Source organism: Notolepis coatsorum, assembly GCF_963971535.1.
Source record: "Notolepis coatsorum genome assembly, chromosome: 3".
In the NCBI taxonomy this organism is placed as follows: Eukaryota; Metazoa; Chordata; class Actinopteri; order Aulopiformes; family Paralepididae; genus Notolepis; species Notolepis coatsorum.
This window is the reverse complement of record NC_140167.1, coordinates 175,376,187-175,393,416: the sequence shown is the minus strand read 5'-3', so window position 1 is coordinate 175,393,416 and position 17,230 is coordinate 175,376,187. Positions and strand designations below refer to the sequence as shown.

At 43.5% G+C, this 17,230-nt stretch overlaps 1 protein-coding gene across 4 annotated transcripts in view; it reads right to left on the bottom strand.

Annotated features, from left to right (window-relative positions):
- sf3b1 (splicing factor 3b, subunit 1) overlaps positions 1-7,988 on the bottom strand; it is a 57,690-nt gene extending 49,702 nt beyond the window's left edge. For 3 of the 4 annotated variants that reach the window (XR_014619512.1, XM_084310826.1, XM_084310827.1), the window contains exons 1-4: positions 7,936-7,988; positions 4,092-4,264; positions 3,496-3,597; positions 2,287-2,401 (exon numbers count right to left, since the gene is read on the bottom strand). Coding sequence is in view for 2 of the 4 variants with exons in the window: in XM_084310826.1 (XP_084166952.1) it covers positions 2,287-2,401; positions 3,496-3,597; positions 4,092-4,264; positions 7,936-7,963 (418 nt within the window). In the remaining 2 variants the exon portion in view is untranslated. Of the gene's footprint in view, positions 1-2,286; positions 2,402-3,495; positions 3,598-4,091; positions 4,265-7,935 lie in introns of those variants that run through there. The other variant, XM_084310828.1, reaches the window with a different exon arrangement.
- Between the last annotated feature and the right edge of the window lie 9,242 nt (positions 7,989-17,230).

Here is a 17,230-nt window from a genome sequence, read left to right as displayed (position 1 = left end):
TCTGAAATGGCTACCATTGTTTAATTCATGGGTGTATATTGTTGACAAATAAGTAAAGATGATCATTTTTAAAAATAGGCGAGTGGTAAACATTAAGGCCAAAACTAGTATATATTTAAAAAAGTTCATATTTTACTGACACTCCTGGAGGACTAGATAAATACCCTGGTCATGTTGGACTAGATAAATACCCTGGTCATATTGGACTAGATAAATACCCTGGTCATATTGGACTAGATAAATACCCTGGTCATATTGGACTAGATAAATACCCTGGTCATATTGGACTAGATAAATACCCTGGTCATGTTGGACTAAACGATATTGCAGATCATAGCCTGAATTCTGACACCATGGCATGATGGCTACAAGTGTTGTGGCAACTGTACTACAGTAGTTCACATTTAACTCTTTCATACAGTGTCCTGTACTGGCGGCCCTGTCAACTGATCTATTATTTCACATTTCCTCTGATAAGTCTGACAGGTCAACAGTGGAGGTAAGTGACCATAAGCCTGTGAAGTAGTACCAAGGAGAAGGGGCCATGTTGGGGCGATCCGATGGTGTAATTAATTGTAAGGGTGGTATGAAGTCTTAATACTAGCCGCTAACTGCACGTAGGGGTGGGACGATACATCGATCCAGATCAATATATCGATCTATTATCAATAATCAAATAGGATCGATGCCACGTAAAAAGATCGATTCATATTGCGATACTCTTATTTTGAAAATCCGGCGACGTCATCGCCCCGCGCCCAGTGTTGTGAAACTCAAACTCCGTTTAACATCAACAGCTGCCAGTAGCGTCTAGAGCGCCACTACTAGAGCAAGACTAGTGTGCCTATTCTGTGACCCAAAACATGTCCCTGCTGTTTTATTCCACAACGGGTCCAATGCATCTAACCTGCTTTGCAATCCCCGTCACTCCATTATGCCCACGTCGCGTTAAAGATCGAAGATAACGTTACTTTAGCGTGAGCTAACAAGCTAACCCAGAGCCATAGGCAGAGAGAAGTGGGGACTGGGAGGGTGCATTCTCTGGGATAGCCCCACTAACAGGATCTGGCCGGTACTGCACCTTGGGACTCCCAATATGCTTTTCCAGCCAAAATACAGCTCTGTGACAGTGAATAGGATATTAATATCGAGAAAAAAAAGAAATGAACCAAAAACAGTGAACAGGAGGTCTATTTGTATTAAAAACAATAGATTGTTTTTCATTTAAATGTCTGGAAGAGCTCAAAAATAAAAATGTCATGATATTTCCATTGCCTTTTTTGTTTGTTGATTTAAATGTTACCGATTGTATTAAATGGGCACATAATATCGTCTCATATCGATCGCAGGCACCTGAATCGAATCGTATCGTATCGTGGCAGACTGTGTGATATCGGATAATATCGTATCGTTGTCCAAAGAATCGATATCGTATCGTATCGTGATTAAACTGGTGATTCCCACCCCTAAGTCTGCACGTGGCTCTTTGTTTGACTGAGTTGACAGAGAGTCAAGGTTACTGGGAGCCAGAACATTCCGCTCCACTGCCAGCCTCGTGAGAGAGAGAGAGAGAGACAGAGAGAGAGAGAGGGCTCAGAGTGGATGAGGGACGCAGTGTGCTCTCAGTTAGCGAGACACAACAGGGTGAGGCACATTGCATTGGCAGGTGAATTACGCCCCAACGTTGACCATCAAACCTAAGCTAATTTTAACTTTAGTCCTCATCCCTGATGCTAACATTGGCCTAAGACATGACAGGAGGACACTGTGCTTCTCATCGTCGGCCTCTGAGACCGACAGCCATATGGGTCCTGTTAACCCTTCGACACAAACACGTCCTACCTGCCACCCATTTTTGTCAGGTGAGCTAGCTTTTTTTTTTTTTTTTACAACAACAGAGCACCAAACCACCTCTCCTAAAACAAATGGCACTCCCAACACTTCAAATCATACACTTTTTCCAAACCCGAAACACTGAACGGAAAGAGCTCAACTCGCAGTTTGTTGCAAAACTGAAGGAGGATTCAAATGGGAATAAAGACGAGAGACGTCACAGGAGAGAATAGAGTCCTCTGGAGCAGAGAGAGGAATGACCACGGAGGAGGTGCTATGTCTGGGAGGCAAGCGGTCGCGTTGTGGTCGAAGGGTTCAACAGCAAGGCTGTGGGCGTGTGAAGCCCTTGGTAGCCATGGGAACACAACAAGGGTGTACAGTGAGAAGGAGGGGGGGGGGGGGGGGGAGATGGGGAGGATGCGATGTAGAGGAGAAAGGAGTGGTGAAACTTACCGTCTGCAAAGGGATCGAGGCGCTCGGGGGAGATGATCATCTGTCGGCGGCGGGCTTTGTACTCGTCCTCCCGCTCTGCGATCTTCGCAGGCCGATGCTCCGCAAAGGGGTCATACTGAGAGACGAGAAGGGGACAGAGAACGGGGAGGTTTAGCACCTTTTACTTTACCGCAATAACCTTTGGATCGTTTTTTCTACCTCTGCTTGGACACAATTTAAAGAATACGTTCAGTACAAATTATTTTACCTTCATCAGGGTATCTGCCGGTTTCAACAAGTTTAAGACCTTTTAATAGCACTTGGAGCAAAGTTTTATACCAATTTCCCGACCACACTACACACATAACGACACTTAACTGGCCAATTTAAATTTGCATGCATTCCATACAAGCTCCCGCCAGACGCACCAAGCTCCCAGTAACCACGGACAAAATTACGACTTGAATACAAAAACATTTAATATATTTAATATTATTTAATCTCCCGACAGCCGGGCTGCCCCCCGGAAAAAAATGTATACCTGCTAAGTGACTTCCTTCTTTAAGGCTTTGTTACAGTTGTAACCAACGGGTGCAGAGTGAGAACAGAGAAGACACAGGTCAACTCTGCTAGCTCTCATGTTGGTGTCTATCTTGCGAAGTACTAGCCCTGATCGGAGCATGGAAAGGTCGAACAGGCGAGAATGATCGCAGGAATCGTAACGTGGGCATATAATATTCTCCAGACAGCCGGGCTGGCCACCAAACTATTTAAGACTTTTTAATACCTTTAAGGCCTTCAATTGAGAATTATGAATTTAATACTTAAGACTTTTTAATATGCTGCAGATACCCTGTTCATGTCACTAAGGGCGTATTTTACATTTAAAAAATAAAACCTTTTCAATGAGGCTTTTATATTGAATAAGGCATCGAGAATCCTCAGAGTCAACGGAAGAAAGGAGATGACGGACGAGAAGTAGGCTAAATGGAAAAATCACCTTTCAAATACGCAATCAGTTTTCAATACTTGGCGAAACGGACGCAATACGGTCGGTGATCAAAAATCAAGGTTCAATAACCAGCCCTACTGTTCAAATAACAAGAAATCCCTCATTGGCTGGAGGTCTCTTTAAAGTCAGATGTGAAAAGATACACATTACTTGCTGGAGTAACTTGGCCTAAGCTGAAGGGAACAGGACGACAGTGGTAATGCTTATTCAACACTCACTTGTTCTTCTGACTGTGGTATGGCGTTGAGTATCGCCACGGGCGCATGGTACCCCGGCTTCTTCTGTCCCAACAGACTGGTTGATGAATCTTCTTCGTCGTCCTGGGGAAGAGGGAGAAGCAAGAGTCTAGTCAAGCCTTGCCAACGCGGCACTCTCCCAGCTCGTATACAACAACAACAGGCAAACTGGAGCAGTCAAGCTCCATTAAAAAAAATGCTGGAACAACTGGATCATGCGTTATACGTTTTAAATATGTTGGTGTGGCTAGTGCTAGCTGGGATGCCCTACCTTTATCAATGCTCTACCACATTAGGAGAGGTTTGGGTGAAAATAAATACCGTAGCTGTTTGAGGACAAGCCATATGGAAGCCAGTGTTTCCCCTGCAACTACACAGGCCTGATGGCCCACCAGGCCAGGGAGAACCCACACCAGGCCAATTTTTTTTTATTTCTATGGTATCTTCTCCCAACGTTATCCTAATATTGACAAGCATCAGTATAGTTTGGGCATACCAGCTAGGTTAGTACTTAATTACTAGCAGTCCACAAGATATAATCTCTCCCTGATCCATCAGTCCTACACAACAACACTTACATCCTCCTGTTCATTGGCAGCGATAGAGGTGACATATCCAGCAAAGCGGCTGTCGCTGCCTCCGTAGATCTCCTGATCATAGAACCCAGTGGAGTCCAGACCGACACCCTGCTCTCCCTCTTCGAGCAGGGCCGCCTTCATCCCCTGGATCTCCAGGATCTGGGCCTCTATGTCTGTGGGAACAGAGAGAACAAGGACACAAAAAACTGTCAATAACTGAAAAATGTCAATCGATGGTGGGAAAAATGTCAAACGACATGGGTGAGAAGCCACCATCAAGACATGGAAGGCCTTTGCTGCTGGTGAATGGCATGTGCTGAGCGCAGTGTTTCCTGTGTAATTGTACTAGAACCCCTGCCAGGCCCCCAAAAATATATATTTTAGGCCAAAAATAACACAAAATATCAAAAAAATTATGTTCAAAAATCAATAATGATTTGCATTTGGGAGCCTCCATGTGGCGCTGTTCCGAAACATGAGTCAACCTCTATGTCTTGAGGCAATGCGAGTGCCACTCAGATTTTTTATAATGACTTCAAATGACTGCAGAGTGTGTGTGACTGTGTGAGCGTATGGATGCAGGTAATGATGGAGAGGAGTGGATCGGAGACATGCTGGCTGTTTTTTCCCTTTATCTTCATTGATTCTTCTTCCAGGCTTCTTAAACTATATTTTCTTGTGGAACCGCAAAGTCGCTGTATTTGTCTCCCGTTTGCACTTTCAATACTACAACCCAAGTACAGGAAGAGCCTCTTATCTTGACAATCTGAATCTGCTACCGTAAGCGATTGATTTGATAGTTATAAGGGTGACATTTGCTAATGGGCTAGATGATAAGCCTGATAATAGATTAAGTTGGTTAACATTAACAGGATTCCGAAAGCTAGCAATAACCAACAGGGAACAACAATAATGATGTATTTGGACTAACAACGTTAGTAACTTAATGTAGCAAGTTGCTGCACTTGTGCGTTTGTCTGTGCTTCGATCCATCAAGTTTCAAGTTTCTTTAATAGTTGTCATACAGAAGTACAGAATACTTTCATACAAAATGCTTCTTACTGTTAAGCTCCAGAGACTGTGCTAGACAAGATAGTATCAAATAACATAGTATAGCATGTAATTTAGAAGTAGAAAATGAGGTCACAGTGTTCAGTATAGACATTAGGGGTGGGAATCACCAGTTTCATCATGATACGATACGATATAGATTCTTTGGACAACGATACGATATTTGCCGATATCACAAAGTCTCTCACGATACAATACGATACGATTAGATTCAGGTGCCTGCGATCGATATGAGATGATATCATATGCCCATTTAACACAATCAGTAACATTTAGATCAACAAAAAAAAGGTAATGAAAATATCATTTGACATTTGTATTTTTGAGCTCTTCCAGACATTTAAAGGAAAATGAATCTATTGTTTTTAATACAAATAGACCTCCTGTTCACTGTAAAGTGCCACGTTTTTATATATTGAGCTTTAAACTTTAAGCTACATTTTTTGGAACTCAAAACTCACAACCTCCCTCTCCCAAACCGTTCCTACAACAATTTGTTGATGTTGCATGATCATGTATAGACCTACATTTATTATGTATTATATTGTTTATTTAAACATCAAACTCCTCTGACCTCATCTGGTCTTTCCAAAGACGCGCGCACACACACACACACAGAAAGGGAGAATGCTATGCTGTAACATCTACACACACGGAGCTACTGCTGTTGTTCTTGGGCGGATATGAGACTCGCCACAGGATTTTCAAAATAAGAGTATCGATATGAATCGATCTTATTAAGGGCGGCTAGGTGGTGTAGTGGGCAAGGCACTCGCCACCAGTGTGGAGACGCTAGGATTCGCGTGTTCGAATCCAGCTCTCCACATTGTTTTCAGTTTAGCTGGTCGTCCGCAGTAATACACATTGGCCGTATTACGGGGAGGGAAAACTGAAGGGTGGGGATCGAACGTTGTGAACAAGCGACTCCTACAAGTCGGTTGGTGCGCCTGCGCAGTAGAATCAGGAAGTGTCGGGGGCAGCGTGAGCCTCCCACGCGTTACTCCTCGACACTGAGAGATCGAGCTGCGCAGGTGAAAAGATGCGACTGCTGTTACCTCAAGTACCGGAGGGGACTTGTGCTATGTATGACTTAGTCCACATTGCAGCCGGCTTGTGGGAGGCAAGAAACAGCGTTCGTGACAGGGGAGGGTTGAATTGGATGATACGAAATTGGGATGGGAGAAAAAATAGAAAAATGGGAGAAAAAGTGGATCAAAAAAAAAAATGAATCGATCTTATTACATCGCATCGATCCGATTCGATTGTTGATAATTACATCGATGTATCGATCTGGATCGATGTATCGTCCCACCCCTAATAGACATATGTACAAATGTGACCCTTTGCTGAGGGGCGCATTATAAATGCAAATATCATATCATCAAGCTAAGATAGATAGTGAATTCCCGGGTCTGAAACTCTGCTTCACACATTTTGCCACTTTACTGGTAGATCATAAGAGCAGGCTGTGTAATGTGAGTATGCTCCCACGGTAAGCATAGTGTACCCATGTTGTCACTCACAACACCTGAAAACTAAGTACCGGTATTATAAACGTAAAGTTCTAGAATCAGAGTTGTTGAAAGTGAATCAGTGCAGGCAGGGAGCGCTCAGATCTACATTCTGATTGGAAGAAGGTGAGTGAGACAAAGTGAGGGAGTGTGAGATAGCATGGCCAGTGGCCCAGTGATGGAGATGGCCTTGCACAAGCAACATTATTATATTCATTATGTCTGATCTCTTAGATTATCTATTTAGCTTGTAACCGAGTCCGTCAACAAACACAGATGGCTCCAACACTATTGGAAATTGGGTCAACAAGCACCGCCCAACTAATTTAAGACTGGCCCAAACTATTTGGATATTTCAACATTGCTATTTCGGAAGGCATCATTTTATACTCTATTTGTCATTAGGCCTAATTCATTAGTAGTTAGTTAACTCTCAATTTCAATCTCATATTTCTTGAGTATCAGAATTTTATCATAGTTGATGTCTATATCTGAGTTTTGACTATATTCCATTTGTCATGACATTAGGCCTAATTCATTAGTAGTTAGTTAACTATTTCTCAATTTCAATCTCATATTTCTTGAGTATCAGAATTTTATCATAGTTGTCTATATCTGAGTTTTGACTATGTAAAAAAAATAAACGTGTATCAATGTATACATCAGGACGATTGTAATACGATAATTTGTTAGACGGTGGTGGGAAAAGGTTGGTACCACCAGACCTGAAGAAAACACTAGCGTTAGTATATCTGACTAGGAAATAAAGTCTATATTTCAGTTATATTTAACAATAGCACAAATTATTTGGGCCCAAGACGACACGTTAGCAGGCTAATATGCATCAACGCCATTTTACTTTAGCAATGTCAATGTGGTCCGTTGCCAAGCCAACCTACTTAACCAGAAGACGAGATGATCAATCTACGGGTGTCTTACTAGTGATATATTACGTGTGCCAGTTAATATGGTTGTGATAATTCATCGCCATTTCTCTGATAAAAGAATTAACACGCTGCATTGTGGTAGCTAATGTAAGCCTGCTAGCTAGCTAGCCGGCGCCATTATCTTATCCGTCCGCGTTGCGTTGTCGCTCGGCCTACTACCCGATTGTCTCGGTTTATGCCACGGCAGAACATACACGTCTATCTACCAGCAATAAAATATCCAGGCTGCAAGAGCGCTATTTCAGTTTCACGATGAAGTACAAATTGAGGCGATATATGCATTGCATTATAATGTATTTTCACAATTTAATTTACCTTCGTGCGTTTTGGCGATCTTCGCCATTTTGGTGGTGGTTCGTGACTGACCGACACCGGAAGTCTGTGATCATGAGTTTCCGTTAGTCGCTGGCTGTCCTCAGATCAGTTTAGATTTGAGCGAGTGGGTGTTCGTTTCAATAGGGTCCAGCTGCAGCGCCGGTGTACATCTGGCATAAAGTACGAACCTACTTTCTATAGAAGCAGCTCGGAGGTGCGCAGTTTTCACAATTGTGTGTTATTGGATTGATTGATTGAACATTTTATTAATGTTCGCCTTGTTTCGAACTGGTTATGCTTAGGCCCTCTTTCAAAGCTGAGATGTCAACCCTCCCATTTTTCCCGAATCCCGTATTTCAACCTTCTCTCCTGCCATCCTCCCATTAAAATATTTTCCTGTATTTTTCCGGTTTTTTTAATACAAAATGGCTGCAATTAGATTAGTAAGGTTAGCACAGGAAGTCAGACCGGAAGAGGGTTGCTGAGAAAACTGTCAGGCAAAGTGGGGTTGTTCCCAGGAGAGCTCACTCTCGGCTGTGGTTTCTCAGTGTATAATGTATGGTGCTCTCCCTCAACATGCGAGTAGGGTGAGACAACACCATTCTTTAGTCCAAATAATACCCTACTTTATACTATATTATTGTCATTTGTTTAATGTAAAGTCAGTCTTACATTGCCACTGCTTTAACGTTGCATTTACCCATAATCAATTGCTGTATTAGAATGATCATTTCTCGGATATCCCCTCGATCAAGACGCAACAGGGTACAGTCACTACTGATTCGAAAAAGATCAACGACACTTTTAAAGAGTTTTACTCACAGTTATATAGCTCAGAGGTTAATCTCGACAACTCTAAATTTGAATCGTTCATTGGCGGGCTTGAGATACCCCACATTTCTGAGGAAGAGGCTAAGGAACTGGGGAAACCGATCACTCTTATGGAACTAAGGGAGACGATTGCTGAAATGCAGAGGGGTAAGGCACCAGGCTGGGATGGTATTCCACCCGAGGTGTATTTAGCTTTCTGGGACCAACTGGGTCCATTGATGCTCGATATGATCAATTACGCTATCGAACAAGGGGAGTTCTCAAGAGATGTCAACATGGCGTTGATTTCTTTACTTCTCAAGAAGGACAAAGATCCCAATGATTGTGGTAGCTATAGGCCCTTGAGTCTTCTCGGGCCCGATTTAAAAGTGTTTGCCAAGGTGCTGGCCCGCCGCCTGCAGAGATTTATGACGGTATTGGTACACTGCGATCAAACTGGTTTTATCCCGGGGCGCCTGGCTGCAGATAATCTTATGAGGCTGTTGCATGTAGTCGATAACAGTAAAGACAATACAGCTCCGTCCACAGTTCTGTCTTTGGATGCCATGAAGGCGTTTGACAGACTAGAATGGTCATACCTGTGGAAGGTACTTGAGGTCATGGGTCTTGGAAAGAATTTTATTCATATGATTAAAGTCCTGTATGCCTCGCCGTCGGCAATGATACTGACAGGCAAAAATTGTTCCACACTTTTCCCAGTCTCCAGATCTTCTAGACAGGGTTGTCCTCTGAGCCCAGGACTATTCGTGCTTTCCCTCGAACCTTTGGCCCAATTTATTAGGCAATCGGAGGACATCGTCCCCATAATGATCAATAATACACCACACAAAATTGCTCTTTATGCGGATGACCTACAGATTTTTATGGATGACCCTTCCCGGTCGGCCACAAAATTATTGGGAATAATCGACGACTTTGGTAAATTGTCAGGCTTTAAGATTAACTGGAACAAATCAGCCTGCCTACCTCTCAATGAGCTGGCCAAAGCGGTGCGACTACCAGCTGATATCCCCATAGTGGAACATTTTAAATACTTAGGCATAGAGATATTCCCCACACTGAGTCAAACTACTAAGTTCAACTTCACGGGTACTTATGATAAAATACGCCAGGATCTAGACAGATCTAGATTCCTAACTCCTTACAAGCCCGAGCTTCCATAATCAAAATGAACGTCCTGCCTAGGATACATTTTGTTAGCTCAATGCTCCCCCTGCCCCCTCCAATAGACCACTGGCGCAAGGTACAATCGATGGTATCTAAGTTTATCTGGAATAACAAACGCCCGAGAATCAAAAGAGCTACTACTCAACATAGGAAACAAGATGGGGGCCTTGCAATCCCTGATTTTAAGCTTTATTTCTGGTCCTTTTCACTGAGACCTCTGATGTGCTGGCTAGACCCTGTAGATGCTGTATCTTGGCACTCCTTAGAAGCGGCGGCGGTCTCACCGCTAAGATTGCAGGATGTGGTGTACTCCACTGTCCCTATTTTGAAATGCCGACTGAGGTATGGACCGATCATAACTCACGTGATCCAGACGTGGCGTAATGTACAGAAGTCGTGTGGGGTTAAATGCCCTTGGCACCTGGACTCTCCAATTTTTAATAACCAGCAATTACTTGTTGGGCACAAGCCAGTTAATATTCCTCAATGGCAAAGGAGGGGGGTTCATACTCTGGAGGATATTTATGATAAGAACGGCCTCCGTGCGTTTCAGGACTTAAGAGAATTTTATGATCTTCCCGGCGAGTCCTTCTTTCTTTACCTTCAACTAAGGTCAGCGCTGAGGGCGCATGGCGTGCCGTGGGCTCAAGCTTTGCAACCACACCCCTTCCTCAGGCTCATAGTGGACAGGACGACCTCCAGAGGGTTTGTCTCAGACTTTTATACGCTCTTAATTCAATCCACGTATAAAAATGTATCATTGGATACAATCTGGCGTGTGGATATCCCGGAGTTGGACCCCGAGTTTGACTGGGATGATGTTTGGGCAAATGTGGCATTGTCTTCCCGCAACCCCAATCACCAGCAAATTAATTTTAATTATATTCATAGGACCTATCTTACACCTAGGAAGCTATTTGCTATGGGACTGATAACCGACTCTCAGTGCACATTGTGCTCTCAAAAGGCCACTGGCACTTATATGCATATGTATTGGGATTGCCCACCAGTGGCCCGCTTCTCGAGGTCAATAACGGACAAACTTTCAGATCTGTGTGGCTTAACTATCCCATTCACAGCTGTTACGCTACTCCTGAATGATATAACAACACTACCCGCGTCCGTACAACTGAAAAGGGTTGTCCTAGCGGGTGTCACAGCGGCGAAGAAGCTAATAGCAATGAGATGGAAGGAGCCTGAGAAGCTCACAGTGATTAACTGGTCCCTAACACTGTTGGATGTGATTTATCTTGAGATATCCACAGCGCGGGTGATTGGGGTGGGGCAGGCTGGGATTGACCTATGGTTCGCAGCAGCTGTGAAGGTTAGGACCGCCATGTGCGGCTGAGCGGGGTTGGGGTGCTTGTTCAGGGGAGTCCGGCGGTCTCGTGGGAGGGGGAGGAGGAAATGTCTTGTCTGTCTTGTCTTTTGTGATGTCTTGAATTTAACTAGGGATTTTATTGGGGGGCAGCTATTTAGCTAGTTCTTCGCTATTTGGTCATCTATTAGATAGTACCCCTGGAATTTTGAATTTAAAATTTAAAAGGTTGAACTCTGTTTTCTTTTCTTTTTGTCTTTATAATTTATAAATTGTTATATTCTGTATTATTATTGTTTTTGTTATTTTCCTGTGAAGTTCTGTGTATTGTGATTGTGATTAATGTGTTGTCTTGTTTCATGTAAGTAATAATAAAAAATTTGATACATTTTTTTTTAAAGTTAATCAATACACAATGAAACAATATCTTTATCTATATCACATGTCAAAACTACTTTAATAAAACAATATTTCTGTTTTTCATTTCTACTCATTCATCCAAAAGAAGACAGCAACTCAACTTCTGCATGCACCGGGAGAATTGAGCTCATAGCACAGATTTGGAGTTGATAGAATGGACATTGCTGTTCTTAGGAAATGTTGCACATGGTGGAAATAATGGAAATTAACATTTCTATAGTGTATGTTTAAAGTTGATACATTGAGGCATGGTAGAATTTCACTTTATATTACAGCAGTATCCGTTTTTAACATTACAATTAGTGTCTGACACTATAGACACATGTTAAAAGTCAAAGTCAACTTTGTCATTTTCCAATTTGTGCAAGACATACAGAAAAATTTAATTAAGTGCCCCCCTTCCCATGGTGTATATAGAAAGAGACAATAAACACAAAAGTAACATGAGATGTAGCTGTTTGTCTTAGAGCGTGACTGCAAGTTCTTTAGACGGTTAAGCTTAGGCACTCTTTCAAAGTTGGTTAAGGTTAGAGTTTGTCTTAGAGCATGGCGATAGAACGCCAGGTAGTTTGCAGTCTGTTCGACGCGGAAATGGACAAAGAAATCAAACTACTTGTTGTGTGGTGCTAACTGCTAACAGCTGACAAGCTATATGGCAGTCTGGACAGTGGACTGGATATACATCATCAACAGCGGATTATACACTTTATCAAGAACAGTCTGGGGAGTCGGGACAACAGTGAGTGGTGGACCACGTAAACAGTGAGTTAATTCGGTCTCTCTCTCGCTCTCTCTCTCTCTCCCCCTCTCTCTCGCTCTCTCTCTCTCTCTCTCTCTCGCTCTCTCTCTCTCTCTCTAATTTCGCCGCGGGTAGAGCATAACCACTCAGACAATGAATGGTAACTTGTTTAAAATGACAATATATACAGATGTGTTTCTTATTGAATCGATCTGAGAGAGAGAGAGAGAGAGGGAGAGAGAGAGAGAGGGAGAGAGAGGGAGAGAGAGAGTGAGAGAGAGAGAGCTGTGCGTGTTTGTGTTGGGCTATTGGAAACGTGGTTGCATTTGACTGACTGTGATCATATATTGATCGATGGCAATGGTGATAATATTCGCCAATGCGTGCCTTGTACATGTTTGCAAAATGTTTGGTATAGCGCCCCTAGTGGCGAAGCATCCACGAGCCGCCACTGGTTTAGTCCCTTGTTTGAGCCGAATCTGGGTTTTACATGATTTGTGGAGCTCCCTCTGGTGTTGTGATCGTGGTATTCACTGACCTTTGGGAAGTATTTTGACATGTACATGGGTACCTTGGTCGCGTAGTGTATCTTGTAGACCAGGCCCATTGCAAGTTGCTGTACTCTGTCGTCTACTCTAAGCCATCCTAGGTTGTCAAAGTGGGCAGGGGTGAGGTGGGTTCTAGGAGTCAGGTCAAGCAGTAGTCTGACTAGCTTGTTTTGAGATGTTTGTAATTTGTTTTTTAGTGCCTTTGAGGTGCTTTGGTACCATGAGGTGCAAGCATAGTCGTAGTACCCTTGAATGAGTGCTCCTGCTAGAGTCTTCAGGGTATTCTTGTTTACCAGAGAGGAGATCCGGTACAAGAATCGCGTTCGTTGGTTGACTTTTTTTATTACATTGGATGCCATTTTGTCACAGGAAAGATTAGCCTCTAGGATGGAACCCAGGTAGGTAATTTCATCTTTCCTTGTGACAATATTGTCACCCACTGTAACCGAGAAGCCGTCGGTCTTGCTGAGTTTGTTATTTGAACCGAAGAGAATGGACTCTGTTTTGCCCATGTGTAATGATAGTTTGTTGTCGGCGAGCCATATGCAGATTTTGCCTAGTTCCGAGCTGAGGGCTTTTTCAACCTGTAACTTGTTCTTGTCAGAGACCAGCAGGGCTGAGTCGTCCGCAAACAGGAACAAGTTGCAGTCACAAGCTGATGACATGTAATTTGCATAAATTAGGAATAGTAGCGGTCCTAGTATCTGATTAAACTCTAAGCATTACCGACTTCGAAAGAGGGCCTAAGCATAACCAGTTCGAAACAAGGTGAGGCGGACATTAATACAATTTTCAATCAATCAATCATTCCAATAACACACGCTCACTTCACTTCATTCTTAGATGGCATGCACCTCCGAGTACTTCGAGAAACGTCCGTACTTTCCGCCAATCAGCGAGCTCTCTGTGGCTGCCACAGGCTTGCCCCTTGAGAGGATTCTCCGGCGCTGCAGCTGGACCCTACTCGTTCGTTTTGTTTACAGTTACCTGATTGATTGATTGAAAACTTTATTAACAGATTGCAGAATGGGTACAGTACAGTACAGCTCAATACATACAATTGTTAAGGGGATGCAGACCAGAGAAAGACTTTCGTCTTGTTTACATCAGGGTCCCCGATTTTCAATTCATCGTAACATATATGACATATATGACATACAGATAGACAGTACTGCTACATCTATACATTTATGACATACCAGATTTGCAAATACAGTACTGTTTGTGATACAAAAAGAGTCCAGAAAAAAAAGTATATACATTTGACGTGGAAACTGTACATTGGAGGAGGTTGGGTGGAGGGGGGGGGGGACTGTACATTGGAGGTGGTTGGGTGGGTGGGTGGGTGGGTGGGGGGGTGGGGGGGGGGGGGGTTGGGTAGGAGGGGTGGGTGGGGGACACTGTACAACTGTACAAACAAAACTGTATATTGGAATATTGACAAGATCATACTTGGTAATTTACTGTACATTGGGGGGGGGGGTTGTGTTAGGACATTTACAGGGGCCAGTTTCGAATTGCAGTCTCCCGTAGGTGTTTTTTTAGAGTGTTTTTGAAAGTGGGTAGTGATTCACATTCCTTTACAGCTTTGGGTAGGGCGTTCCACATTGATGTGGCATAATTGCGAAACGTGTTTAGTCCCTGTTTGAGCCGAATCTGGGTTTAACATGATTTGTGGAGCTCCCTCTGGTGTTGTGATCGTGGTATTCACTGACCTTTGGGAAGTATTTTGACATGTACATGGGTACCTTGGTCGTGTAGTGTATCTTGTAGACCAGGCCCATTGCAAGTTGCTGTACTCTGTCGTCTACTCTAAGCCATCCTAGGTTGTCAAAGTGGGCAGGGGTGAGGTGGGTTCTAGGAGTAAGGTCATGCAGTAGTCTGACCAGTTTGTTTTGAGATGTTTGTAATTTTGTTTTTAGCGCCTTTGAGGTGCTTTGGTACCATGAGGTGCAAACCTGGGTGCATTTGTATTGATTTGGATAAGGTGGGCTGAATCTGCCCCTTTTCCACTGCATGGTACCTACTCGACTCTACTCTACTCGGCATTTTCGGTTTTCCATTACCAAAGTACCTGGTACCAGGTACTTTTTGGGTACTTTTTTAGTCCCTGCTCTGTCGAGGTTCTTAGCGCGTGCCAAGCGAGTAGAACGAGTAGGGGGTAGCCGCAGAGCCAGGCGTGGACGGGTTTGAGGCGGGGCTTCGTGGCGTAGACAAGTATTAGTGGCCTGGACAAGTATTTGCACTACTGCGCGGATGAGGGGGGGGGGGCTCTCTCGCTCGCTTCCTCTCTCGTTTACGACACATACACAACTTGAATGAATGAATGAATGAAAACTTTATTTAACAGATTGCAGAATGGGTACAATACAGTACGGCTCAATACATACAATTGTTAAGGGGATGCAGACCTGAGAAAGACGTTTGTCTTGTTTCCATCAGGGTCCCCCATTTTCAATTCATATAGAAAACATATAGAAAACGTAACTTTCGTCTCGTTTACATCAGGGTCCCCCATTTTCAACTTCACTTTCGTCTCGTTTACATAGATCCCCCATTTTCAACTTAACTTTCGTCTCGTTTACATAGGTACATAGATAGTAATGTTACATCTAGACATTTATGACATACCAGATCTAGTAATAATAGAGTATATACATTTGAGGGGGAATACATTTACATTTAGTCATTTAGCTGACGCTTTTATCCAAAGCGACTTATAGGTACATAGACAGTAATGTTACATCTAGATATTTATGACATACCAGATCTAGTAATGATAGAGTATATACATTTGAGGGGGAATACATTTACATTTAGTCATTTAGCTGACGCTTTTATCCAAAGCGACTTACAAGTTCTGTACGACAAGCCATCAGGAAGGGCACAACTCTATCAGCTGAGCCCCCCCCCCCCCTCATCCGCGCAGTAGTGCAAATACTTGTCCACAGTGGCAAATCCTTATGGAAGCCAGGCATCCCTATCAAAATATGAATTAATATCAAATATGAAATATGAAAATGTCTTTTAAATGTCTCCCTCTTCTCCTTCTCACTCTCTCTAACACACTGTCAGACTCACTATGCTCACTGCAGCTAGAGGAGAGGCAGGGGGTAGGTGTCTTTCTCCAGCCTCAACCATGTGATTCATGTATGTAGAGTCCAAAACCGATACTAGCCAATCAGATTCGAGCTGACTGCCACACCTTAAAAGTTTAAAACGGGGCTGTGAGCAGAATAATTAGTCTGGCATCCCCTCTGCACACCTCCCCTCTGCACTCTGAAAATTGTATTAACCTGTGACTGCTCCCACGGGCCGAATATTGCCCCGATCCTCGCGAGATTAAATCCACGGGTACCTCTCGGCGTGCCGAAGCTTTTCCTAAATCACTTCCATCATCGAAAACGAGGGGAAAAGGTTGGCTCGCGACCCTGAAAATGTCGCGTGCTTTTAAAAACGCTGTATTAAGTGAGCCTATTATGGGATCCACGCAAGCTTTCTATCGTGGAAACATCTGGGCGTCCCGCAACTTTTACTCATTCACATGTAGCCCCGAAAATGCTTAGAAAAGGAAAGCCGAAAGCGTGGAATAAACTCGCCGAAACGGAAAAGTGTCCCACGGGCGTGCCGTGATTCCGATCCGGGCCATAGAGGAGACCGTGGGACACCTTTTTGCAACCGAATATGTGTCTCGAATTTGCTCCCACGCTTTTCCACTGCATGGTACCTACTCTACTCTACTCGCTTTAGGTACCTGGTACTTTGTTCCTTTTCCACTGCAGGTACTAAAATAAAGTACTCAGTTTGTCTCCGTGTGGGGAGGCGGGGCTGCTGGTGTACAGCTGAGAGCTCCATAGCTCTGTGAGAGCTCCAGCATAGCTATGTCCGTGAGCTAGTAGGCGCAAGCCCAATCAATCAATCACAACATTAACGAGACTCTCGTTGTGTCTATTCTGCTAACGCTAACGTTACCTCTCATTGTGTCTATTCTACAAGCGTTAACGTTAGCTAGGCTGTCTATGCTAACGTTAACGTTAGCATTAGGCTAATAAGCTGTAACGTTACCAGTCGCGTCTATTTGCTAACGTTAGCATTAGGTAATAACAGGTTTAAAATGGATGGTGATTACCTCACGTTGTGTCTATTCTACTAGCATTAACGTTACTCATACAAACAATCAATAGCGAGTTATATTGATCACGCTATGTACGATAGCCATGCTAAAACGCTAGCACAACATTAGCACAACATAACCTTAACCTTAACAAGTCA